The sequence below is a fragment of the Eulemur rufifrons genome, chromosome 23 (assembly GCF_041146395.1).
Source record: "Eulemur rufifrons isolate Redbay chromosome 23, OSU_ERuf_1, whole genome shotgun sequence".
Lineage (NCBI taxonomy): Eukaryota > Metazoa > Chordata > Mammalia > Primates > Lemuridae > Eulemur > Eulemur rufifrons.
Window position 1 is genome coordinate 24,038,763 of NC_091005.1, and position 26,330 is coordinate 24,065,092.

The following is a 26,330-nucleotide window of genomic DNA, read 5'->3' on the forward strand; positions in this document are numbered from 1 at the left end:
TTGATTTCTGGGGCTCAGGGTACAGGGCTGCAGACCAGATCCCATACACCCAAGTCTTGATCACATTACCCGGGGGCACAGAGGGATATTTGTGAACAAGTCTACTGAGGTGTGTGTGCCTTCAGGGGCAGATCAGCGTGCTTGAAGGGCAACCCTCCTCCCACAGGAGGGCCGCACTCCCAGCTCAGGCTGTGATCCTGGGCAGGGAATCTCCCAGCCCGCATCACAGACAAGGGAGAACCGCTGGCTTGAGGTCCTGCCTGCTGGCAGAGGCCCAGGAGAAACTGCGGAATAGGGGAGGAAGGAAAGGAGCGAGGCATGCTCCAGACTGCAGGTCTCAGACAGCCCCACCCCCACAAACAGACTTTTCGGCTGAGTGGGGCCATTCCAGCTCCTCCCTGGCAGCTTTGCCCAGAAGCAGAGAACAGACTTTTGACACCTGCTAACAGCATTTGTGGAGCTTGAGGGCAGGCTCACCCAACCCAGCTCTGCCCAGCCTCACTCCCCAACCTGCCCCCACTGAGATGGAGAATAAAGACTCACCTGGAAGTCCCAGGACCCCACCCACCACCTGAGGCATGAGAGTGCCTCTCCAGAGGAACAAGAGCTGGTTACAGGACCCCAAAACAACACTGCAGCTTGCTCCATCCAGCAAGTGCCACCTACTGACTGGGAGGACATTTGACATACCCTGTTACCGTATCTACTTACTCATCATACAGGGTGTGGTCAAATCTCACCCACAAATACTGTCTACTGACTCAGAGACTAAACAGGGTGTGTTATCATCCAAAGGAAAATCTAAAGGTAAAAAGCAACAGCTGATCCAGGTGGGGAGGAATCAACAAAAGAATTCTGGAAGTATGAAGAATCAAACAGAAAGCACACCCCCAAAGGAGAACACCAGCTCTCTAGCAATGGACATCAACCAAATTCAGAACATTAAAATGACAGAAGAAGAATTTTGAACATGGATTGTAAGAAAACTCAATGATATGCAAAAGAAAATGGATAACCAACACAAAGAAACCACCAAAAAAAAAAAAAAAATCTAGGACTTAGAAGAAAAATTCACTAAAGAAATTGAAATATTAAAGGAAAATCAAACAGAACTCCTGGAAATGAAGAATTTATTCAAGGCATTATAAAACACAGTGGAAAGCCTCAAGAACGAGGTAGATCAAACAGAACAAAGAATCTCAGGGATTGAAGATAACACCTTTCAATTAAATAAGTCAGTCACAGAGACAGAGCAGAGAAATAGAGAAAAGAGCAAAGCCTACAAGAAATGTGGGTTGATGTGAACAGGCCTAACGTGAGAATCATTGGCGAGGGTGAAGAAGAAAATACACAGGGCTGGATAAGCAATTTGTGGATATAATAAAGGAAAATTTCCCAGGCCTTGCTAAAAACCTAGATATCCAGGTACAATAAGCTCAAAGGACTTGTGGGAGATTCATTGCAAACAGGAAGACACCACGACATGCAGTCATCACACTGACCAAAATAACCACCAAAGAGGACCTCCTATGAGCTGTAAGGTGAAAGAAGCGGGTAACCTACAAAGGAAAGCCCATCAGAATAACAGCAGACTTCTCAACTGAGACCTTAGAAGCAAGAAGAGACTGGGGCCCCATTCTTACTCTTCTCAAACAGAATAACGCCCAGCCTAGAATTGTGTACCCTGCAAAACTAAGTTTCTCATAAGAAGGAGAAATAAAGAAAGACTGAGGGAATTCATCAAGACAAGACCAACTCTCCAGGAAGTACTCAAAACGGTGTTACACATGGATCAGCACAATAAATACTCATGAATGTAAAATCATCCAAAAGCTAAAGGTCAAAGGCCATATACCACAACAGCTCAAGAGAGAAAACAAAGCAACAAAGTTCAACTTTACAGGATGAACACTCATCAATTCTCTCAATAAATGTGAATGGCTTGAACCGCCCACTAAAGAGACATAGGCTGGCCAAATGGATAAATATGCACAAACCAACTATCTGCTGTCTTCAGGAAACACATTTAATCCACAAGGATCCATTCAGACTCAAGGTGAAGGGACAGAAAATAATATTTCAAGCAAATGGAAGCCAAAAGAAAGCTGGCATAGCAGTTCTGATTTCAGATAACTTAGTCTTCAAATCGACAAAAGTAATGAAAGACAAAGATGGTCACTATATGTGGTGAAGGGTACAATTCAACAATAAGACCTAACAATTGTAAATATTTATGCACCTAACACAGGTGCACTCCGATTCATAAAGAAAATCCTACTTGATCTAAACAAAATGATAAACAGCAACACTGTAATAGCCAGAGACTTCAACACCCCTCTGACAGAACAGGACAGACCCTCCAAACAGAAAATAAACAAAGGAACAATCGACTTAAACAGAACTCTAGAACAAATGGGCCTCTACACCAACATTCTACCCCAAAACCACTGAATATACATTTTTCTCATCAGCTCATGGGACATTCTCTAAGATTGACGACTTCCTAGGCCACAAAGCATGTCTCAAAAAATTAAAAAAAAAAATAGGAATTATACCATACATCTTCTCAGACCACAGTGGAATAAAATTAGAAGACAACTCCAACAGAAACTCTCATCTCTACACAAGGTCATGGAAACTAAACCTTCTGCTGAAAGATTATTGTGTTAAGGAGGAAATCAAGATGGAAATCAAAAGATTCTTTGAACTAAATGATAAAGGGGACACAAGTTATCAAAATTTGTGGGACACAGCTAAAGCAGTCCTGAGAGGAAAATTTATATCCATAAATGCCTACATCCAAAAGACAGAAAGATCACAAATAAAAAATCTAATGAATGGTTTCAAAGAACTGGAAAACGATGAGCAAACCGACTCCAAACCCAGCAGAAGAAAAGAAATAACAAAGATCAAGCAGAGGTAAATGAAATTGATAACAAAGAAACTATATGGAAGATTAAGAAAACAAAAAGTTGGTTCTTTGAAAAAATAAACAAAATTGACACGCCTTTGGTTAGATTAACAAGAAGCAGAAAAGAAAGGACTCTAATAAGCTCCATCAGGAATGAAAAAGGAGAAATTACAACTGATGCCATGGAAATACAAAATATCATCTATGAATACTATAAAAACCTCTATACAGGTAAATTTGAAAATGTGGACGAAATGGACAAATTCTTAGAAACACATAGCCTCTCTAGGCTCAATCACAAAGAAACAGAATTCCTGAACAGACCAATATCAAGTACCAAAATTGAAGCAGCAATAAAAATCTTCCTAAAAAGAAAAGTCCCAGACCAGATGGTTTCATACCCGAATTTTACTAGACCTACAAAGAAGAACTCATGCCTATCCTGCAGAAATTGAGGAGGAAAGAATCCTCCCCAACACATTTTATGAAGCCAACATCACCCTGATACCAAAATCAGGAAAGGATGCAACAAAAAATGAAAACCAATATCCCATATGAATATAGATGCAAAAATTCTCAACAAAATCCTAGCAAACTGAATTCAGGTGCTTATCAAAAAAATAATCAAGGCTGGGCGAAGTGGCTCATGCCTGTAATCCTAGCTCTCTGGGAGGCCGAGGCAGGTGGATCGTTTGAGCTCAGGAGTTCGAGACCAGCCTGAGCAAGAGCGAGACCCCTTCTCTACTAAAAATAGAAAGAAGTTATATGGAGAACTAAAAACATATATAGAAAAAATTAGCCGGGCATGGTGGCACATGCCTATAGTTCCAGCTACTCGGGAGGCTGAGGCGGAAGGATCACTTGAGCCCAGGAGTTTGAGGTTGCTGTGAGCTAGGCTGACGCCACGGCACTCTAGCCTGGGCAACAGAGTGAGACTCTGTCTCAAAAAAAAAAAAAAAAAAATCAATCACCAATCAAGTGGGCTTCATCCCAGACATGCAGGGATGGTTCAACATATGCGCATCTATAAATGTAATTCACCACATAAACAAAAACAAAGACCATATGATTCTCTCAATAGACTCAGAAAAAGCATTTGACAAAATTCAACACTGTTTTATGATAAGAGTGCTTAACAAAATAAGCATAGATAGGACTTACCTAAAAACCAAACAAGCTATATATGACCAACCCACAGCCAACATCATATGGAATGGCGATAAATTGAAAGCATTCCGACTTAGAACTGGAATGAGACAAGGTTGCCCTATATCACCATTTCTATTCAACATAGTGCTGGAAGTCCTAGCCAGAGCAATCACACAAGAGAAGGAAATCAAGGGCATCCAAATGGGGCAGAAGAGGTCAAACTATTGCTCTTTGCTGATGATATAATCTTATACTTGAAAACCCCAAAGATTAAGTCATGAGACTACTGGAATTGACAAACAAATTCAGCCAAGTCTCAGGTTATAAAATCAATGTACAGAAATCAGTAGCATTCCTGTAAGCCAACAACAGTCAAACTGAGGACCAAATCAAAGACTCAATACCCTTCACAACAGCAACAAAGAAAATAAAATACCTAGGAATATATTTAACTAAGGAGGTGAAAGACCTCTACAGGGAGAACTATGAAACACTTAGGAAGGAAACAGCAGAGGAAGTAAACAGGTGGAAAACCATACCATGCTCACAGGTCAGCAGAATCAACATTATTAAAATGTCTATAGTACCCAAAGTGATCTACAGATTCAATGCAATCCCTATTAAAATACCAACATCATTTTTCACAGATATAGAAAAAATAATTTTATGCTTCATATGGAACCAGAGAAGACCCCGTACAGCAAAAGCAGCAATCTTAAGCAAAAAGAACAAACTGGGAGGCATCAATTTACCAGACTTCAAACTATACTACAAGGCTATAATAACTAAAACAGCATGATACTGGTACAAGAACAGAGACATAGACCAGTGGAACAGAACTGAGAACCCAGATATAAAACCATCCTCATATAGCCATCTAATCTTTCACAAAGCAGACAAAAACATACACTGGAAAAAGAATCGTTATTCTATAAATGGTGCTGGGCATTGGATAGCCATATGTAGAAGACAGAAACAGGATCCACACCTTTCACCTCTCATAAAAATCAACTCACAGTGGATAACATACTTAAACCTAAGGCATGAAACTATAAGAATTCTAAAAGAAAATGTTGGAAAAACTCTTACAGACATTGGCCTAGGCAAAGAATTTGAAGAAGACCCCAAAGGGAATCACAGCAACAACAAAAATAAATAAATGGGACCTGATCAAATTAAAAAGCTTCTACACAGCCAAGGAAAGTATCATGAGAGCAAACAGACAACCTACAGAATGGGAGAAAATATTCACATGTTACACACCTGTGATATATTTATACCATGAAGTACTACTTAGCCACAAAAAGGAATGAAGTAATGTCATTTGCAGCAACTTGGATGGAACTGGAGAACATTATCCTAAGAGAAGTATCTCAGGAATGGAAAACCAAACAGCACATGTTCTCACTAGAAAGTGGGAGCCAAATGATGGGTACGTGATGGGTACACATGGTCATAAAGTGGTATAAAGCTGTGGTCTCCAACCCCCGGGCCATGGCCCAGTACCAGTCCGTGGCCTGTTAGGAACTGGGCTGTGCATTACTGTCTGAGCTCCAGCTCCCCACCCGCATCCATGGAAAAAATGTCTTCCATGAAACTTAGGAACTGGTTGCACAGCAGAAAGTGAGCAGTGGGTGGGCAAGTGAAGCTTCATCTGTGTTTATAGCTGCTCCCCATCACTTGCATCACTGCCTGAGCTCTGCCTTCCCACCCCCGACTTTGGTTCATGGAAAAATTGTCTTTCATGAAACTGGTCCCTGGTGCCAAAAAGGTTGGGGACTGCTGGTATGTGAAGGACATTAGAAACTAAGAATGGGGGAGAGCGGAAAGGGGTGAGGGATAAAAAGTTACCTACCCAGTACAATGTAAACTATGCTGGTGACGGGCACATTAAAAGCCCCAACTTTAGCATTAGACAATTTGTTCATGTAACGAGAACACTTCTACACCCTAATATTTTGAAATAAAAATTATAAAAATGAAAAAAAGGAGAAAAAGAGAAATAGGTATCGTGAGGTAGATCCTACTATTAAATGAAAAGTTCTATGATGCATACTCTCTCTAACAGACCAAAGAAAGCAAAGGTTCAAGTAAATAATGGTAGTTTAAAAAGGAAAGTCACCTTCTGGTTCCAATTCCTCTGTGATTTCTGTTTCATTTTCAGAAGATGACAAGCTTCGTACTACCAGCTGACCTTCAGATAGTAAAGACACATCATCATCTTTTTCTTGCTGCATTTTCTCAGTCTTCTCTTTTACCTTCTCTACCCTGCTTTCTTGTGAAGTCTGAAGAAAGGAAAGTGCACTGATATATTTGTTATTGCTTAGATCACATTTTATAACATTTTTTTCTGAAGCACTTTAATAATAAAGCATGTAAATTTGAGACTTAAATATACAGATATGCAATATATATGAGAGTCAGAAAAAACCACTTAAATTTGTACAAATGACAATATCTTTTAGATAAATGAAAATCTGAATATACATTAAGAATAAAAAGTGCATTAATCTCAAAATTAATTTTACATTAAAACTTTAATGCACACATCTATACCTACAAATTATCAGTACAATTGTAGCTGTTGCATGTGTCATATTTTTAACCTTTTTATTGCAAGGAAGTCATATGTAAACGTAGAATAAATACTGTGATTTCCTGAACCATGTCAATACTCATTGGACAAAGTCTTTAAGAACCAAATTAAACCTTCCAAAATAATTTTAATACAAATGCATACCTTGGGAATATGTGTAACAGTAGGCATATTTATTTCTACTTCAGGAGTATGCTCCATTTCTGGTGAAATTTCCTTCATATCTTCAGAAGGAGTAGAAGTCTCCTTATATTAATGTGAAAACATGCATGTATTTTATTTCATATTTATTACTAAATCCCAAATCATTGAAAGACTTTTATATAGATATCGATATATGAATAAAAACTGGTAGCAAATAAAATAATTACTCACATGACACTGAATTTAATATATTTCAGTAAAATGGTTACTATTCTTTAACCTTCAATTTAAGAACTGCAAGTATAGTTCATTGAAGCATTGTTTATAATAGCAAAAAAACCTGAAAGCAATGGAAATGTCTAACAATAGAGCATTAAACAAAGTATGTTACATCCAGATACCTGAGTTCTGTGTAACCATGAGAAAATAATGATGTAGATCTGTACTTACTGGCATTACAGAGTACATACTATAGTACCGAGTAAAAGAGCTAGCTATAGAATAATATGTATCATATTTTGTTAAAATACAGACAAGCAATCAAATATATGTGCATTTCCATGAGAAGAAGTACAGAAGGAAATTCACCATAATATTTTCTCTGAGTTATACATTTGGGGAAATTTAATTTTATTTTTACTGGTTTTTGTTTTGCTTATATATATTTTCTAATATTTCTATGATAATTATACATTACTCTTGTGACTTTAAAAACTGCATACACTAGTATAGGTAGGTACTTCCTATAAGCAGTATTATCTTTTTATCTATATCAAATACCAGTTTATAGTTAACCATTTTTCCTAGGTTTATTTTTAAAATACAGCTTGTAACTTTTTCTTTTAAAAGTAAACATATCTAATATAGAAAATATGAAAGATAAACAAGAAAATATAAAAGAAATTAATACAAATCCATATTCCTACTACCCAATAGTAATATCTATTAATAACTTCTTAAATTTCTAGGTCTTTGTAATTTGATCTAAATAAAAAAAATTTTTTACATAGTGACAATTGTATTATAAATGTATTATATCCTGCTATATTTTTTAAAATTTTAATATTATAACATAAATATTTTCTCCTGATATGAAACTTTGGGACATAATTTTAAATGACAACATACTATTACACTGATGGGTTTACCATGGCTTAAAGAACTATTTTACTTTGGACATTTAACTAGTTCACAAGTTTTAGATATCATGGCTAATATTACAACAAACATCTCTATGTATGTATGTCTTTTTAACATTAGTGGTCATTTATTTAGGAATCAGGATACCAGTTGTAAAACTTTGGCCATGAGCAAGTTACTTAACTTCTGTAAACATTACTTTTCCCATCTTTAAATGGGAATGATTCTAGTATGAACTACATAGGGTTGTTGTGAGGATTAAATGAATCAAATGTATACAAAGCATTTAGTACAGTGCCTGAAACATAATAAGTACTCAATAAATGCCAGCTATAAAACAGCTCCTGAATTATAATTATTGAATTCATTTATTTATCACATATGTATTAAATGCTTTGTATATGCCAGCAATTATTTTAAGCTCTGGTGAGATAGAATATTTTGATGTGGCTGGTGGTTACATAGGTGTATACATTTGCAAAAATCCACTGACCTGTATGCTTAAGATTTATGTTCATATTATTTGTTATATGTGAATTACAAACAAAAAGTACTTTCTAAGAAGTCCACATGAGAAATAACTTGAGTGGTAATGGTGTAGATGATGTAAATACAGGATATATTTTGAAAGCAGTGACAGCCTTTGTGGATGAACTGGATGGGGGGTATGAGAAAAAGAAAGGAGTCAAGGGTTGCCTCTAACATTTCATGCCTGTGAAACTGAGTGAGTAATTTAATGAGAATGGGAGACATTGAAAGAGGCAAAAGTTTTGGAAGAGGGTTGGTGAAATCAGAAGTTTGGTTTTTGATGTGTTATGTTTAAATTCGTATTAAGCATCCATTGCACGTGAAATAAGCAATAAGAAAGTAAATACGGAATTCAGCAGAGAGTTCGAGTTTAGGGATTATAAACATGGGAGTGTTGGCATGTAGATGCATTTTAAAGTCATGGGAATGGGTAAGATCTCTTAATGAAGATATAGATTGAAGCTGGGTGAGGTAGCTCATGCCTATAATCTTAGCACTTTGAGAGGCCAAGGTGGGAGGATCACTTGAGACCAGGAGGTGGAGACCAGCCTGAGCAACATAGAGACAAGTTGTCTCTACCAAAAAAAAAAAAAAAAAAAAAAAATAGAAAAATTAGCTGGTGTGAGAGTGGGTACTTGTAGTCCCAGCTACTTGGGAGGCGGAGGCAGGAGGATTGCTTAAGCCCAGTTTGAGGTTGCAGTGGGCTATGATGATGCCACTGCACGCTAGCCTGGGCAACAGAGCAAGACCCTGCCCCAAACCCTCCTAAAAAGGAAGATATAGACTGAGAAGAGGCTTAAGGATTGGTGCTGAGGCACTTCAACATTTAGACACAGGTCCAGGAGAGTGAGAAGTCTAACTGGTAAAGTTGGAAGAAAACTGGGAAGGCATGGTATCACAGAGGCCAAGAGAAGAGGGTGCAAGTATTCCACTGTGTCAAATGTTCCTGGGAGATTAAGATGGTCACTGAGAATTGACTACTGGATATGGCAGAGAGAAAGTCACTGTGACCTTAGTAAGAGTAGTTTTAATGAGGATAAAGGCTTGACTGCAGTGAGCTTAAGAAACAGTGTGAAAAGAGAGAAACAGAATTAAGACAATTTTTTTGAAGACCTTTTTTTGGTAAATGAGAGCATTGGATTGGGGCAGTAGCTGGAGAGAGAGATGGGGCCATGAGAGAGTTTAAATCAAAGAATATGAACATTTAACACTTATTGTATGCCAAAATAGAGAGCTATCATTTTAACAGGAAAAGACATACTTTATTCATCTGTTTCCATTTAAATCAGGTAGGGTACAGTATACCTATATCATTTATTTCAAATATTTCAATATATTTCGTCTATTTTCAAATATTTGCTATGGGAAAGAATCAGTATTTTAAGTGTTTACTACTTACATCACTCTGATGTGGCATAATATCCACAAAAGACACCTTCTTATCTGCAGGTGTTAAACGTTGTCTTGGTTTAGGTCTTGGTGCCTAAAACAAACCAATGTCAGACTGAGTATGATGACCATTACATTTTAGATAGGGCGTTAGCTATTTTTTTTTTTTGGTGAGGGAATATTTATTAAGTTTTATATTCAAAGCCTTATGTTTGACCACATGTACTCACCATTAAATTGGTACTAACTGATCAACACTAATGTACACATATGGAAAGTAACATCCATAGGGTGACGGGCAGGTAGAAGGAGGTGGAGGGGAAGGGTAAATCCACACCTAATGGATGCGGTGTGTACTGCCTGGGGGATGGGCAAGCTTTTTGGGCAGTGCAAAGGCAATTTATGTAACCAAAGTATTTGTACCCCTGTAGTACTCTGAAATAAAACATAAAAAAAGACATAAAAAAAGTCATATTTGAAAGGAAATTGAAAGTCACTGTTACTCACTACAACTAACGTGCTAACAGAAGATGTTGGAGGTAGTCTTTGAACAACTTCTGGCTCTTCTCTGCGTATGAAATTTCCTAAGTCTTCAGTGGTTATGGATCCACTTGGTGGAAGGTAAGCAAATTTCCATTTCAGTATAACATGGATGGTGCCTGCGGGATGCTTCTGATGATCTGTTAATTCAAATATTCCTGTCAAATTACAAAAATAATTTTAATTAATGCTAGAGTGAAGTTTTATAACCGTAAGAATTGAAGAGGAACAAAGAACTACCCCCAACTTCAAAAATATTTTTGGCTTTTACTCACAACTCACATGACTTACAGAATAAAATAAAGACAAAAGGATCTATGATAGATTCATCTCTCAAACAGACTTCTTTCAGAAGGTAAGGCCTCAAAGATAATACCGATTCAAAGATGTGAAAATTAATTTATAAATATTTTAATTCACTATAATTAAATTCAGAGACTATTCAGAATTCTTAGCCTTCCTCCAAGACATTATCTGTGTTATTGCTCAAGTTTCAACCTTCTTTTTGACTTGAATATTCTTGTAAGGCTTGTCTCTAAAGAAAAATATATTAAAACTTTAAAATTTCAAATATTTTATACATCCAAAGGAGTCTTTATATTACTATATAATTCTATTATAATTTTAATATGCACTACTGAGAATTGTTAAATGACTCCAAATTAATAGTGGCAGAACAAAACATGTCCACAAAATAAACAGACCATCCAAAACAAACAGCAGTAACGAAAAGTACCACCTAAGCTGAATCTGTAATATTGATCACAAATTTTAATCACTGCACTAGATTTTTTGAAGTATGAAAGTAATCCCTGACTTAAACAAAATAAACCTATATTTATTTCCTTCCTTCCTCCCTCCCTTCCTCCCTTCCTTCTGTCCATTTTTTAGAGACAAGGTCTTAGCTACATTGCCTGGGCTGGGATGCAGTGGCTATTCCTAGACGTGATTATAGCACACTGTAGCCTGAACTCCAGGCCTCAAGCAGTCCTCTCACCTTAGTCTCCTGAGTAGCTGGGACTACAGGTGTGCACCACTGTGCCTAGCTTAAACCTATATTTCAAGCATTAATTCATTTAGAGGTATCCTTTTCTTTATTCTCAAGTGTTGATACTTCTTTTAATGGCTGGATGGGAAAAAAACCAAAAAAATAAAAAAAACCCAAACTCCAGACTTTAGGAAGGACAAAAGGATATAGGTGGTAGATAAGGAAGTGATAAAGTTTTATGATAGACACAGGCCAAATTGATCAAAGGTGTAGAACAAACTGAGAAGCATTCACTGAAGAAGATCTACTGAACCTCAGTAAAAATGGCATGAGTCTGTGGGACTGCTCTCATCCATCCCCCCAGCTCCATGTTACAGAAGTTCTACAAGGGTAGGGTAGGCTATGACGATTGGCAGCCTCTGTTGGAGAAGGATGACTATATTTGGAACAAAGTGTAGATAATTTCATGCCCAGGGGCACTGTTAAAAAATAATAGCAATCTCAGTGGCAAACAATCAGGTAGGGCCAACATGGCAGCCAGTCTGAGGTCTCAATACTGGTTGTGGAAAGCAAAAGATCAGAAGGCCAGTCAATAATTTAAAAGGGAGATCCAAGGAATAAGAAAGACATCCAAAGTGGGCCTTGATAAGATCCAATCTATAGCTCATGGTATGGAAGGCTGTGGGCATGTACAAAGCTGTGTGCATGCTTAGGAGAAACCAAGGAAGACCCCAATAAGTGATCCGTCCCTGCATGAATGAGAAAACTAGTCAACATGGAAAGTAAAAGCTGAGGCAGACTTGCAGACTGAACTTGGAACGTATCCCCAAGCCACAGACTGACCCACAAGCACCGGGTGGAAGCCTACTGGCTCAAGGTGTTTATGCACACCTTTTAACAATCACTGGCTGACCACTAAGCTATGCTGATCCCTGCTTAATATTAAAACAAGAATAAAACAAACAAAGAAACAAAACTTAGCAGAGACATCAGTGGTTACACACAGTGAGGGAAACAGACTCTAGAATTAGTCCAGACAAGTCTCCAAAAAACCAAAAATAGCAACAGTAACCACCTCAGGCAAGGTGCTGCAATATATTATCCAAAATGTCCACTTTTCAACAAAAAATTCATGAGACATGCAAAGAAACAGGAATGTATAATGCATATACAAGAAAAAAAGCCATCAACAGACATTTTCTGAGAGTGACCACATTAGACTCGCAAGACAAAAATCTCAAAGCAGCTATTATAAATATGTTCAAAGAACTAAAAGAAACCATGTTTAAAGAATTCTTTTTTTTTTTTTTTTTTTTGAGACAGAGTCTCACTCTGTTGCCCAGGCTAGAGTGAGTGCCGTGGCGTCAGCCTAGCTCACAGCAACCTCAAACTCCTGAGCTCAAGCGATCCTCCTGTCTCAGCCTCCCGAGTAGCTGGGACTACAGGCATGCGCCACCATGCCCGGCTAATTTTTTCTATATATATTTTTAGCTGTCCATATAATTTCTTTCTATTTTTAGTAGAGATGGGGTCTCGCTCTTGCTCAGGCTGGTCTCGAACTCCTGAGCTCAAACGATCCGCTCACCTCGGCCTCCCAGAGTGCTAGGATTACAGGCGTGAGCCACCGCGCCCGGCCTAAAGAATTCTTTTAAGGAAAGTATGATGATAATGATTTACCAAATAGAGAGTATAATAAGGAGATTATAATGCTGGGCGTGGTGGCACAAGCCTGCAGCCTCAGCTACTGAGGAGGCTGAGGGAGGAGTATCACTTGAGCCCAGTTTGAATCCTGCCTGGGCAACAATGAGATCTTCAACTCCAAAAAAAAAAAAAAACAAAACCCCAAAACAAACAAACAAACAAAAAGCAAGAAAGAAAAGATTGTGAGATTATTTTAAAAAGTAACTAAATAGAAATTCTCGAGTTGAAAAGTATAATTCCTGGAAATGAAAAAATTCTATGGAGGGTTCAATAGGAGATCTAAAATGGCAGAAGAAAGAATCAGTGGACTTGAAGATTGATCAGTACAGGTTATCCAATCTGAAGAATGGGAGAAAAAATGAAAAAAAATGAACAGACCCTCAGAGATCTGTGGAGAATAATTAAATATACCAACACAAGTATACTGGAGGTCCAAGAAAGAGAAGAAAGAAAGGGCAAAAAAATTTTTTTAAAATTTTTAATTCTTTAATTTTTTTAGAGACAGGGTCTCACTCTATGCTAGGGAGCAGTGGCTTGATCATAGCTCACTGTAACTAACCTTGACCTCCTGGGCTCATGCAATCCTCCTGCCTCAGCCTTCTGAGTAGCTGAAACTACAGGCATATGCCACCATGTCCAGCTAATTAAAAAAAAACTTTTAGTAGAGATGGGTCCTCACTATGTTGCCTTGGCTGGCCTTGAACTCCTGGGCCAAGCAATACTCCTGCTCTGGCCTCCCAAAGTGATGGGATTATAGGTATGAGCCACTGTATCCAGCCAAAAAAAAAAGAAAGAAAAAAAAACTGACGACATAAATGCAGGAAACTCCCCAAATCTGGCGTATAACATTATACTCCACATACAGGAGGCTCAGTTTCAAGGAGGATAAACACAAAGAGATCCACATCTAGACATATCAGTTAAACTGTTAAAAGCTAAAAACAAATAGAAAACCTGGAAAACAGCATCAATTATAAAGGAACCACATTAAAATTAACAACTGACTTCTTATCAGAAACAATGGATGCCAGAAGTCAGCAGTCTGATGTACTTAAAGTGCTGAAAGTAAAAAAACCTCACAAACTGTTGACCAAAAATATGATACACAGCAAGACTATGAAATAAAAGCAAAATAAACAAACTCCCAGATAACAATTGAGAGGATTCACTGGTAGCAGACCTAACTTAGAAGACATATCATAGTAAGTTTTTCAGGCTGAAAGGAAAAGACACCAAATGGTAACTCAAATCCACACAAAGGAATAGAGACCAATAAAGGTAATTACATAGATAATTAAAAAAGACAGTATAAATACTTATTTTTCTCTTTTCTCCTCTTAAGTGATTTAAAAGACAACTGCATAAAACAATAACTGTAAAATTATATTGTTGGCTTATATCATATGAAGATAAAATGTATATGATAATAGCACAAAGGAAAGGGAGGAAATGGAGCTATATGAAGTTTTTTCCCCTCCCTTTTCTTAACTTCTTTAAAGACTATATGATTATATACAGCAATAATTATAACACTGTATTGAGTATATAATATAGAGAGACATACTATATACATATACATGACCATAGTAGCACAAAGGAGGGGAGCGAGAATGGAATTAGAGAAAATTTTCTATATTTTAGTGGAATTAAGTTAGTATTAATTTCAAGTAGATGGTGATAAGTTAAGATGCACATTGTAATCCCTAGAGCAACTACTAAGAAAATAACTAAAAAAAAAAAAATAGTGATATATCTTTAAAGTTTTAAAGATTACCAGAAAAGGTTAAGAAGATCAGTTATAAACAAATAATGTCCACAATGAGGTCTAATTTTGTTTGGTTTTTACAATTTCATAGATTCAAGAACATAGGCTTACCTGAGATACACCTGTCATGTGCCAATGAAATCAGAGGCACATTGACTTTTCCTATGTAAATATTCTCCTGGGTATCACTATCATCAAAAACATAAAAACTCAGAGACTCTGACTTAAGGTATCGATCCAAATCCATATTCATTGGCACTGGGAAACACATATGATCATCAAACTGTGGATCATTGCTGCTGGGAATGATGGCTGTATCATGGTCTGCAAAATCAAAAAACTTGTACACAACATATGGGTGTGGCTGCAGGTGGCTTGCACGGGGCTGCAGGTGGTTGCAACATCTTATTGTAATGTGAAGTTCATTTAAGTTGCCATCTGTGGAATCTGTAGAACTGGGCTGAGCAGTTTTGGGTGCTTGCTGACTTAACTGGAAAAACATACACATTTATATTATAGAAATATACGATTAAAAGATAAACAGCAGCTGCCACCCCCCAAACAAAATAATTTTGTAAATTGACAAAAGCTGTATATTTTCACTTCATAGTTAACTTTTCAGTTAAAGAATCTCTGATTCTTATTCAAAACCAGTATTCTTTAGAACATGTGTGAACAGATGATCCTGTATTATTAGCAACAAACATGAGAGACTGAACATAGAAGTAGAGATTGGTGCTAAAACCAAATAAAAGCAAAAAAAAAAGTTAGTAGGATGTTTTTAAGTTCTATTTAATAACTGAAGACGACAGTGAGCAATGGGTCCAAAGATGAATGTCCTAACTAGAGAACTGCCCATATAGGGTAACGATCTGTTATACTTGGGTTGACCCTCATCCTCGACTGTTTGGACTTGAAGAAGCAGGTATCTGAAGCCACATTAGCCAGTTTATCAAAGTCCAACTGTTAGAAGAACAAGAGAACTGAGCTAGAGATAAACCCTGAAGGGATAAAAAGCTAGAATTGGAAGGATACTTCAGAAGAGAGATGAGCAAAAGGAGTTACTAGGCAGAGTTGGAAACTACTCTATGGCCACTTTTGGAACTATTACTGAGACAGCACACAAGTATTTTAGAAAATAATTGTTCTGACTGTTAAATCTTCCATAGCTGATGTGATCTGTGACAAAGAGAATGCTAGTGTTTCAGTGCCTTGTTTAGTTAGTGTTGGAGAATTCTCTACCTTCCACAAAGGGACCCCCTGCATTTCTGAATCTGAATTGAGCATCTGGGACCCTGACTCTAAGAGAAGTTTATTAGAGAAGGAAAAATAGAGCTATAGTCATAATCTCCTTAGCAGAGAAATCTGGTGGTGTGGAAAGGGGAAACCTGAGAAGGGAATCACAATACTGCTTTCCCAGGGCTAGTTTGCCCTCAGCCACAGAAGGCTGAGTGGAATGAATTTAAAAGTACTCCCTCTACTTCTCTTCCCAAATCTGCCCACAAAAGCTGAAATCCCACCAGTAAATGACTTACTCAAGTCAGAATTCGGGAGTCTAAAACCCTTAAACTATAAAACAAAACCAACAATCTGGTTTTTTTATTTTTAACTTCCATTTCCATAACAGCATTTCCCAAAGTGTGTTATAAAGAATACTAGCCAGAAAGGTGATGTCTGGGAAGCAGGTGGCATTCTTTCTTAACTTTCTTAACAATGTTATAGTAGTCACGGTTCTTTAATTGAAAGTCATAGAAATCAATTCTATCTAGCAAAAACAACAAAAAAGGGGCTTACTATAAGGTTATAGGGATATTTCATGGAACTATACAGCAGAAATGTGGTTGGGCCTTAGGAAGGCAGTGGACTAGAAAACCACCGGAATTTACTCTTTGTCTGGTCTCTATTTTTTTCTGTATATTTGGTCATTATTCTCTCTCTTCAGATCCCTTTCCCTTCCTTTGCTGGTTAACGTGGCAGAAGATGGCTACCCATAACTCCCAATTTTACATGTTCCAGGCATGTCTTATTTTCTCTTGATTTCAGAAGGCAGAATCTGATTGGCCCAAATGGGGTTTAGTGGCTATTTTAAATCATTAGTTATAATTGGGTGGGGTGTGGGAGAAAGCAGGATCACCTAACATAAACCTGGCCACTGAGGGGCTGGACCCATGGATTGGGGTGGGGGCAGTTCCAAGAGAAAAAAAGGTAAGATAATCATGACTTGAGCAGACATTCCAAGACATTTCTACTATATTCTATCTTCTATCCCTCTGTTAGTAAACATAAGTGTGTACTTTATGCTTCCTGTTGAGATTTACATTATACACAAAGTGAGGAATCCTATTTAACTCTGTCAATTCAGTGCTTTCTGCATTTATTGGATCATGGACTTCATTTGAAAATACGGTCACATGAAACATAGTTTCGTAAATGCTGCCCTGAGGAATTGCATTTAAACTCCCAATTCTTAGAAAGAGAATATTAATTTTGCATTCTACTTTGCATTTCAGAAACCTCAGGAAACAATTTAAAAGATGGACAATAACTGACAGTCCAATAATAGCTATTTATATCCTTAACAGTAGAAACTGTTAACAAGTCTCTTGAAGTGTGATAATAGCATTGCGATTACATTTTTCAAAAATGTCCTGGGGATCACAAGCAAGTTTCTTTGTGTTGATGGAACAGTTCTTTATCTTGATTGTGGTGGTGGTTATATGAATCTATACATGTGATATAACTACACACACGTGCACAAATGACTGAATGTAGAAACTGATGAAATCTGAATAACGTATGCAGCCTAGTTGATAGTATTATACCAATGTCAATTTCCCGGTTTTGATATTATACTATAGTTATGTAAGATATTACAATGAGAAAAAAGTGGGTAAAGGGTACATAGGACCTCTCTGTACTGTTTTTGCAACTTCCTGTGAGTCTGTGATTAATTCAAAATAAAAAGTTAAAAAAGCCACTTGATGGCTGTGAAAGAAAATGATTTCAGTTTAAAGAATGACACATAAAGAAATATTATAAAATTTCTATGTTATAAAAGGCTCTTAAAGCCAAACAAGTTTACCGATTGCATTTGCTCTGGCCCCTTAAAATTTGATGTTATATATCCCAAAGCCTTTGCCCGTTCTCGATAAAGTCGAATTGCTTGATCCATGGGAACTCTTAATCGGAACCAGTATTCCACTGTGCCAAAATTTGGGATGTCTCCTTTAGTTCCTACAAATCAATACATAACTCACTTTAAAATAGTTCTATAAATTAAAACATATACCAGTAAAAAATACATCAATGGCATTATGCATTAAAACTATACATTTTATGCAAAGTAAAATAATATGACTTTCACAAATGATGTGTGATTGGCAAACAACAGAGATGAAGAAAATAGTTATTTCTGAAGTATGAGTTTCATTATATTTTAAATATTATTAAAGAACTCCATCAAACTATGTTTGAGCTATTCCAAGTTATACTATTTCAATCCTCCTGCAATATGTAAAAAAAATCTAAACATTGAGTCAAATACTCTAGATTCTTCTTGTTGCTGTAGTACTGTTTTTTTAAACAAGTTGTATTCAATAGTCTGACATTTATAGTATGAAACCTGAAAATTATAAATACAACTTTCCATATTACAATTCAATTTTCAAGAAATCTTTGGACCTTCCCATTTCTCTACTGTACCATCAGTATAGGGGAACAACGTCACAACTATGTCAAATATATAGCGTCTGCAATATACCCTCACATGATGTTTCCCCAGAATATCCTCAGTACTCCTCTCAACTCAGGCAGCTCTTCATGTTGCTTCCTCTTTGAAGACTTCCAAGAGGGCTCCTGAGAGACTTAGGAGCCCTACGCTTTCTTCAAAGACCCTGTACGTCCTCATTAGGGCACTGACTGCTTTGGCCTAAGTGTCTGTTCACAAGTCTATTTCTCCAACTAACTATAAATTTCTTGAAGGCAAGGGCCACAGTTTTCACCAATATACTCCTGCCAGAGGGACTAGTACATAATGGGTACTCAATATTTGTCAAATAGAGAATATTCTATTCATAAACTCTTCTGAACATATCATATTATTAACAAGATTACTCCTACTCTCTCCTACTTCATCAATTTCTTTTTTGCTAATGGATCATTCTCATCAGCATACAAACATAATTTAGTATCTATCTGCCTGCTCTGGTTTAGTTTTTTTTTTTTTTTTTTTTGAGACAGAGTCTCATTCTATTGCCCGGGCTAGAGTGCTGTGGCATCAGCCTAGCTCACAGCAACCTCAAACTCCTGGGCTCAAGTGATCCTCCTGCCTCAGCCTCCCGAGCAGCTGGGACTACAGGCATGTGCCACCATGCCCGGCTAATTTTTTCTATATATTTTTAGTTGTCCAGCTAATTTCTTTCTATTTTTAGTCTCGCTCTTGCTCAAGCTAGTCTTGAACTCCTGAGCTCAAACGATCCACCTGCCTCGGCCTCCCAGAGTGCTAGGATTACAGGTGTGAGCCACCGTGCCCGGCTACAATTAATCTTTAACCAAACAAAGGTATCTATAAGATAAATAAATGTCTGCAGTTATAAGTTTTAAAAAAATTAATAGCCATTGTACCAACATCATTAATGACATTTAAGATAGTTCATCAACTTTGGGCAGAGAATGCTGTCCTTACCCTAAAGGCATCCTTAGTGTATGAGAGAAGATACTAATGTAGAATACCATATTAATATATAAAGTAAACTAGTCATTCAAACACCCAACACTTACAAACTGTACTTACCAACCAAACTTGCTGTACAAAATATTCGACCGCTTTTTTCTAGAATTTCATGAAATCTTAATTGACATGTTGCAATTGTTTCATAATCTGTGCTGTAAGCTTGGTGGACCTCAAGAGTGATAGTATTCTTCTGGATATATTGCAAAAATAAGTCATTAACATGAACAAGATATTGAGAAGTGAAGTTATATTCTGGGTGAAGGCCTCGCACTATGGGAGTTGTCTGGAGTTCAAAATCATAGAAAGCATAGGTACAAAAAGTGACAGGCTCTTTATCTCCAGATGCCTGTAAAACTTCAGAAGAAAAGGTTACTTTGTTGATATGGATTTCAAATAGATTTTCCCCTCGTTCTAAGTGGATGGTTTCATCAAACTCATCTACGGAGTCATCTGGCATGATTTCTGTTTTAAATTTATACTGCTTGGTGCCATAGGCAATATCCTTTAATTGGGCTGCAAGAGAAGACACACAGTTGAGAGATTTTAAAATATTGACATACGAAGACACAAACCGGCTTTTGAAGTGGTTGGATGGATATCTGAGTACTTTTGGTGAATAGTTCCAATCTTAAATTCTATGACCATACTATTTTTTGATAAATAATAGAAATTCATCGTTTGACATCACTTATTAGACAAAAACAAAATTACAACTTCAGTTGTAATATAGCCTAAGCCAGGAAAAAGGGAAAATTAAAAAAAAAAAAGAAAAGAAAAAAGGACTCTGAATGAACAGCTGAGGTAACTATTTGGATTCCACCTGCTCCTCTGCCTCTGCTCTGTCCATTATCTTCTTTCCTAAAAAGTCAATTTCTCTTTCCACTGGCTCCTTCCCTTTAACTTATTAAGACACGTACTTTTCTACTTTTGGTGGTGATGGATATGTTTATTATCTTGACTATGGTGATGTTTTCACAGTTGTATGCATAGGCCCAAACTCACCAAATTGTACAGAAATATGTGCAGGTTAAAGTATGTCAATTATTCTTCTCTCAAGCTGTTTTTAAAAAGATATGTCTGGATTTCCTCCTAATGTTACACCCAAATTCCTAGAAAGAATAACGTACACATGTGTCTCCAACTACTCATTTAACGGACATTCCCGAAAACCTTCTGCAAACAGCATCTGCCTTATTTTTCCGTGAAACCAATACAGAAAAAACCACCAATAACCAATTTATTGCAAGACTCTATGGACAGTCATCTTTGTATTACTTGATTTCTTTGCTTCATTTGACACTGATGACCACTTTCCCTTTTGTGAGCTTCTGTCCTACCTTGGCTTTCATCTCATTGTCTCCCCTGCTTCTCCTCCTACCTCTCTTCTTATTCTTTAGGGGATTCTCTCTCTTTGTTAGTTTACTAGGGTAAACTTTTAATTCTCTTCTTAGTCTACACATTCTCATGGGTGATCTCATCCACTTTTATGACTTTTGCTACTATCAATATGCTGGAGGCTTCCATATTTCTATTTTCAATTCAGATTTCTTTCCTCAATTCCAGACCCATGTATCTAATGTTTTGCTTAACTCTATCTAGATATGCCACAGGCACATCAAACTCAACATATCTAAAATAGAATGTATCATATTGTCTCCTAGCTATTTCTGTACTTTAAATCTCAAGTGATGATGTTAATTCAACCAGCTGCCCATGCTAGATCCCAGACAGTCATCCTAGATTTCTTTTTCTTTTACTCTCTTCACATTTATAAGGTCATGACTATTCAACACTATTTCCTAACTCTATCAAATTTCTCTCTGTCCTCACTATCTCCACTATACCTTATTTATACTTCCAGTTTATTACGCAGATTACTATAGAACTCAAACTGCTTCCTTCCTTCATATCTTACCCATTCCTCCCAATACCTGTAGCTTAATCTCCAAAATGCAATTCTGAGTTCATCTTCCCTACCCTAAAATCCCTCAGTGGTTCTCCAGGTTAATAAGGTTCCAACTCATCAGGGAGGCAAAGAGGGCCTTCAGGACTTTGTTCTTTCCAGCCTTATCCCCAGGTTTTCTTCCCTTTACTAACCCTGAGTTCCAATTCGATGGATCCACAGTGCAGTTTCTCAAATGTGTCACAGTGCTTCACACTTTGGGCGTTTTTATCTGCCTCACTTACTGCCTGGAAGGCCTTGCATTACTTTTACTTAGTGGTGAATTCTGTCATCTTTAAAGACTCCATACCGACTGTGTGAATGAAGTGTTCCTTGAATCTTGAGGTAAAAATAGGCATTTTTTTCCTCAATGTTTCCTTGATACTTTTTGCATTTTCTTAGCTTTACAGAGTGTATACTCTTCCTGGTGAAGAATAACCATTTATTTACTTGTCCACATCTTATGAGTTCCCTGAGGGAGGTGCTTCAGTTTTTTTCCTATTTGTGTTCTCACTGCCTAGCACTTTGCTTAGGATGTGTTAGGAGCTTGATGATGTTTACGGAATGAATCCATGAATTTAGGGGACAGATAAAATACATTGGTAAAGATTTACTAAGAATTGAAAGAAACGAAAATTCCAAACTCTGTGACCTCTCTTTTAACCAAGAAAATTCCATTAAGCAAATTTTTATTGAGTACTACTTGGAATAAAAGGTACACACTGCTCCTTGACTTTTGGAAAGCCCTGTTCAGTTAGATAAAGCTATTTGTTTAGCCCTTCTGCATAGAGCAGAGGTTCTCAGAGTGTGGTCTGGAAACCCCTAAAGGTCCCTGAAACCATTTTGGGGGTTTTTCAGGTCAAAACTCTTTTTATAATAACACTAAAATGTCATTTGCCCTTTTCATTTTTATTCTCTCACTAGTGTATAATGGAGTTTCTCAGAGGCTACATGATGTGTGGTATCACAAGAGATTAAATGTAGAAGCAGATATAAAAATCTAGCTGTTTTTTATTAAGCCAGACCCTGAAAAGATTTACAAAAATGTTAAAAATTTTAAAAATTTAAAACAATGCCACTGTTTTCATAATTTTGTTTTGTTTTGTTTTGGAGAGCATAACTTTTTAAAAATAAGTAATTTATGTTAACATGTAATAAGTTTATTATTATTTTAACATAAGCTAAAAGAAATATTTTTAAGATTTCTTACTTTTAATTTCCAACATGGTAAATATCAGTGAGTATAACTCATGAACAAAAGGCCTTTGTGAATCTCAATACTTTTCAAGAGTGTAAAATGACAGCTGGCATAGATTACTGAATTAAGTATTGCATAGCAGTGGACATGAAAGAGAGACAGAGTACTTGTCATTGTAGAACTTACACTGTGGTTACAGAGAATGTGCAAAATCCAATAGCTGAAGAACACTTATAATACATAGCGTATATAATACATAGTTTTTGAGTATATGTGAGGAAAACTGGGTAGGTAAGTGCTGAGCTATTGTTTTTCAACATATAGTCTTACACCTGCCTCTGAATAGCTTGCATTTATTTCTAAATACATACATATAAAGAAGCATGGGCCCCAGGATCTCCAGGGGTAGGGCCTAGAAAGCTGAATTTTAAACAAGTTTCTCAGGTGACTTTCTTACTTGCTAAAGTGGGAAAATCACTGTAAAAGCATTTCAAGTAGAGGGATGGCCAGGAGTAATCAGAACCAGCTTCCCAGCACAGGTGAGCATTGAGTTAGATTTAGAAGCAGAGAAGGGTATACCTTGGAGTCAAGGTTAGACGAGGTCTAGGCAGAGCACACAGCAAGAACAAAGGCATGGTGGTGGGACTGAGTAAGATGAATGTGAGAATGAGCAAGCAGACCAGTTTGGCTGAGGTGCACAGGTTGCTTAGAAAGGTACTGGTAAATTTGAGTCTGTGGTACTTTATGAAGTACTTTTAAATCTTGCCTGCAACACTGAATTAAAAAACCAGTAGGAGATTACTAAGAATTCTTGAGCAGAAAAGAATCAGATGAAAATATCCTTTCTGGTAACTTAGTATTATAGCTTATGAACTGGGAAAAAAATAAAGCAAAAATACATTACGAGTGCAGATTTGGATAACACTATGAACTGTAACAAAATCCATTCCTCTAGTTACTATGGACAAAAAATTGTGTACATTGTACCTTCCAGTTTCCGGATGCGCGCAGCCCTGATATCAAGAAGATGAACATATTGTTCTACTTTGAGTTCATAATCTTGCTGCAAATTTTCCATCTTATGGGTAACTGCCTCAACCTCCATCTAAGAAATAAAAGATAATAGGTTTCAGTATTTATGATTAGTTTCATTTTCATTATTCAAAGCTACTGCGATTTCAAGTATTCTCTAGATCCTGGAAATACCAGAAGCTGTAAACCATGGTTTCCTGACCTCAAATAGCTTATAGTTTAGAAAACTGTGCTTGGCCCTGTTCACAAATCAGGAGTAAAATAATCTAAACTCCAGATTCCTCCTTATGGAGGTGAGTTTTTATTTTGTTAAAAGCTAACATAACATAATTATGGCAGGATTCAGGATAACTATAACTCATTTACAGGATGTGCTAACACTAATAAATGTTAAGTTCGTTTCCTGTTAATTCCCTAAAGCTAGGGACTTAAAAAAATTATTTGTTTTTCAACTATTCTCAGTACCTAGTTAAAAAGCTAAATTCCAGAGATATGGTAATACATGTTAACAGATGATAATAAAGAATAACACACGATACTTAGAAAAGTAAATCTTCAGTAGAATATTATAGAAAACCTATCCTCTTGATTTAGTGTATTACATTACCTGATAATCTTTATTAATTTTATGTTGCATAATTAGCATGTTTCTTGTCTTTTCAAGTTCTTGCACTGTTTCTGCATGAGTTGCTTGCAGCTCTCTCATGGAGCGTTCTAGATCTTTATTAATTTTACTGTCTACTTTCTCTAAAAAGGAAAGGTCTCCACTTTTTTGTTCTTTTTGAGCCTAAAACAAAAACATGTTTTATTACCAAACCAAGAATTTCTAAAATGTGACTGTATGAATGAATATAAATATAGTAAGAAACAATCATTAATTGAAAACATATATATTTTCATTTTTTCTATCAGGAATAAAGCAGTCCTGATATATATATTTGGATAGAAATAAAAAAACACCTTATTACTTCATGACATATAAAAGAACCATGCATATTTATATATATTTCTTCATTTGATTAAAACCTACACTGTGATCTAAAAGGAAAGAAGTATATTTTCTGTGTCTTCTTGCATATAGCAGAATATCCTAGAACTGGAAAATATCTTCTTGTTACATTTAAAATTCAATATCTTACTTAAGATAACAGGGTGCACACCAAGGTCTCTCAGGATAGAAAACTGTTGATTAATTTTATAGTAAGGCAGGAAAAGCAAAATGTTTGTTACAATTAAAGTGCTCTAAATAAGAGTTTTTAAGGTCTGTTTAAATGTAATTTTGATGTCATTATGAAATATGTATATGTTATAACTAAATGTCACCTGACCACTTTCCTGAGTCTTAGTAAACATGTAACACATATTAATATATATGTGTAAAAAAGATGCGCTAAGTTTCAGAAGATGCACAAATAATTCACTCTCCAAATATAAGGGTTATAGGTAAGGGTCGTCATTATGCTGAAACAGTTGTATGTAGACATGAAAATCATGGTGAATTTCAGAAAGTTACCTTTATAAGCAGGAGAGCTTCACTCAATTCATCAGCATTAATATCACTCTCCTGTAATAGATTAAATAAAAGCTCACAATGAGATATTAATGGAAAATACAAGAGACATTCCAACTATTCAGATTATCTTCATGGAACATAAGATGCCTGATACCATAAATTAATAAACGAATATATTTGTATTCTTTTGCTTTGTAGTACAGTGTTTTCTCTATGCATAAAATATTTAGACAAAAATTTTGAGTTTATTTCCTAAATAAGAAAATAATTCACCTGGTTGTAAAACTTCATGCGGTTTTTAAGTTCATCAAGTTGTTGCTTTTGTTCCAGATATCGTAACTGTAGTTCTCTATTCTCTTGAATGAGTTTCTCATTTTGGTCTTTATAAAAATAAAGTCAATACAATTGGAAAGGTAAGTGAGAATTAGGTCTAAGAACACATTTTTAAATTATTTTAATTCCGCTTATACACCAAGCTTGATCTAGTGTTGTTCTGGTCAGAGAGGAAATTGAGCTAGCACCTGGACAAAGGGAGCAGGGGAATGGGGAACAAATGAACACTGTCATGCACTATCATATGTCTACCACATGATTCACTTGCTTATCAAAAACCTAAGATGTAAGTTCACAGCATTAATATAAGGAAATTGTGGCCTCTGGGACTTCAAAGGAACATTCTATTTAAAATACCTAAGAAAATATGTGTCTAAATCTATGATTTCTACTTACTTATTAAGGGTCCTGAAAAGCATGCAGAAAAAAAAAATTTGTCTTTTAGTTTTCTATTTGACTTCTTTGAATTTTCTTTTCCCAACTTAACATAAAATCTCCGTATTAAAACAAGGAAATTTCACTGAAAAATAAACTCTGAATCCATACTTTAATCAACCATACTTTCAACAAATCTGTTACGACAGGAGAAATGAATTTTCAAGGACTGCATGGTAGTACTATCAACAATAATTCATATGTGTTCCTTATTCACTGAGTTCATACTATTAACTAGTAGGATGTGGACTTAGAGATATTGCTAAGGAATGGATAATGGTTACTTTTGCCTAG

General features: G+C 36.4%; 1 protein-coding gene across 3 annotated transcripts in view; it reads right to left on the reverse strand.

Moving 5' to 3' along the window:
- RPGRIP1L (RPGRIP1 like) overlaps positions 1 to 26,330 on the reverse strand; it is a 95,005-nt gene that overhangs the window by 31,511 nt on the left and 37,164 nt on the right. Inside the window, exons 11-21 of one of the 3 annotated variants that reach the window (XM_069456291.1) lie at positions 25,542 to 25,648; positions 25,269 to 25,319; positions 24,363 to 24,542; positions 23,711 to 23,828; positions 19,644 to 20,096; positions 17,934 to 18,085; positions 14,963 to 15,341; positions 10,365 to 10,555; positions 9,868 to 9,951; positions 6,799 to 6,902; positions 6,183 to 6,343 (exon numbers count right to left, since the gene is read on the reverse strand). In XM_069456291.1, the coding sequence (XP_069312392.1) occupies positions 6,183 to 6,343; positions 6,799 to 6,902; positions 9,868 to 9,951; positions 10,365 to 10,555; positions 14,963 to 15,341; positions 17,934 to 18,085; positions 19,644 to 20,096; positions 23,711 to 23,828; positions 24,363 to 24,542; positions 25,269 to 25,319; positions 25,542 to 25,648 (1,980 nt within the window). Of the gene's footprint in view, positions 1 to 6,182; positions 6,346 to 6,798; positions 6,903 to 9,867; positions 9,952 to 10,364; positions 10,556 to 14,962; positions 15,342 to 17,933; positions 18,086 to 19,643; positions 20,097 to 23,710; positions 23,829 to 24,362; positions 24,543 to 25,268; positions 25,320 to 25,541; positions 25,649 to 26,330 lie in introns of all 3 variants that reach the window. The other 2 variants (XM_069456290.1, XM_069456292.1) reach the window with 2 other exon arrangements.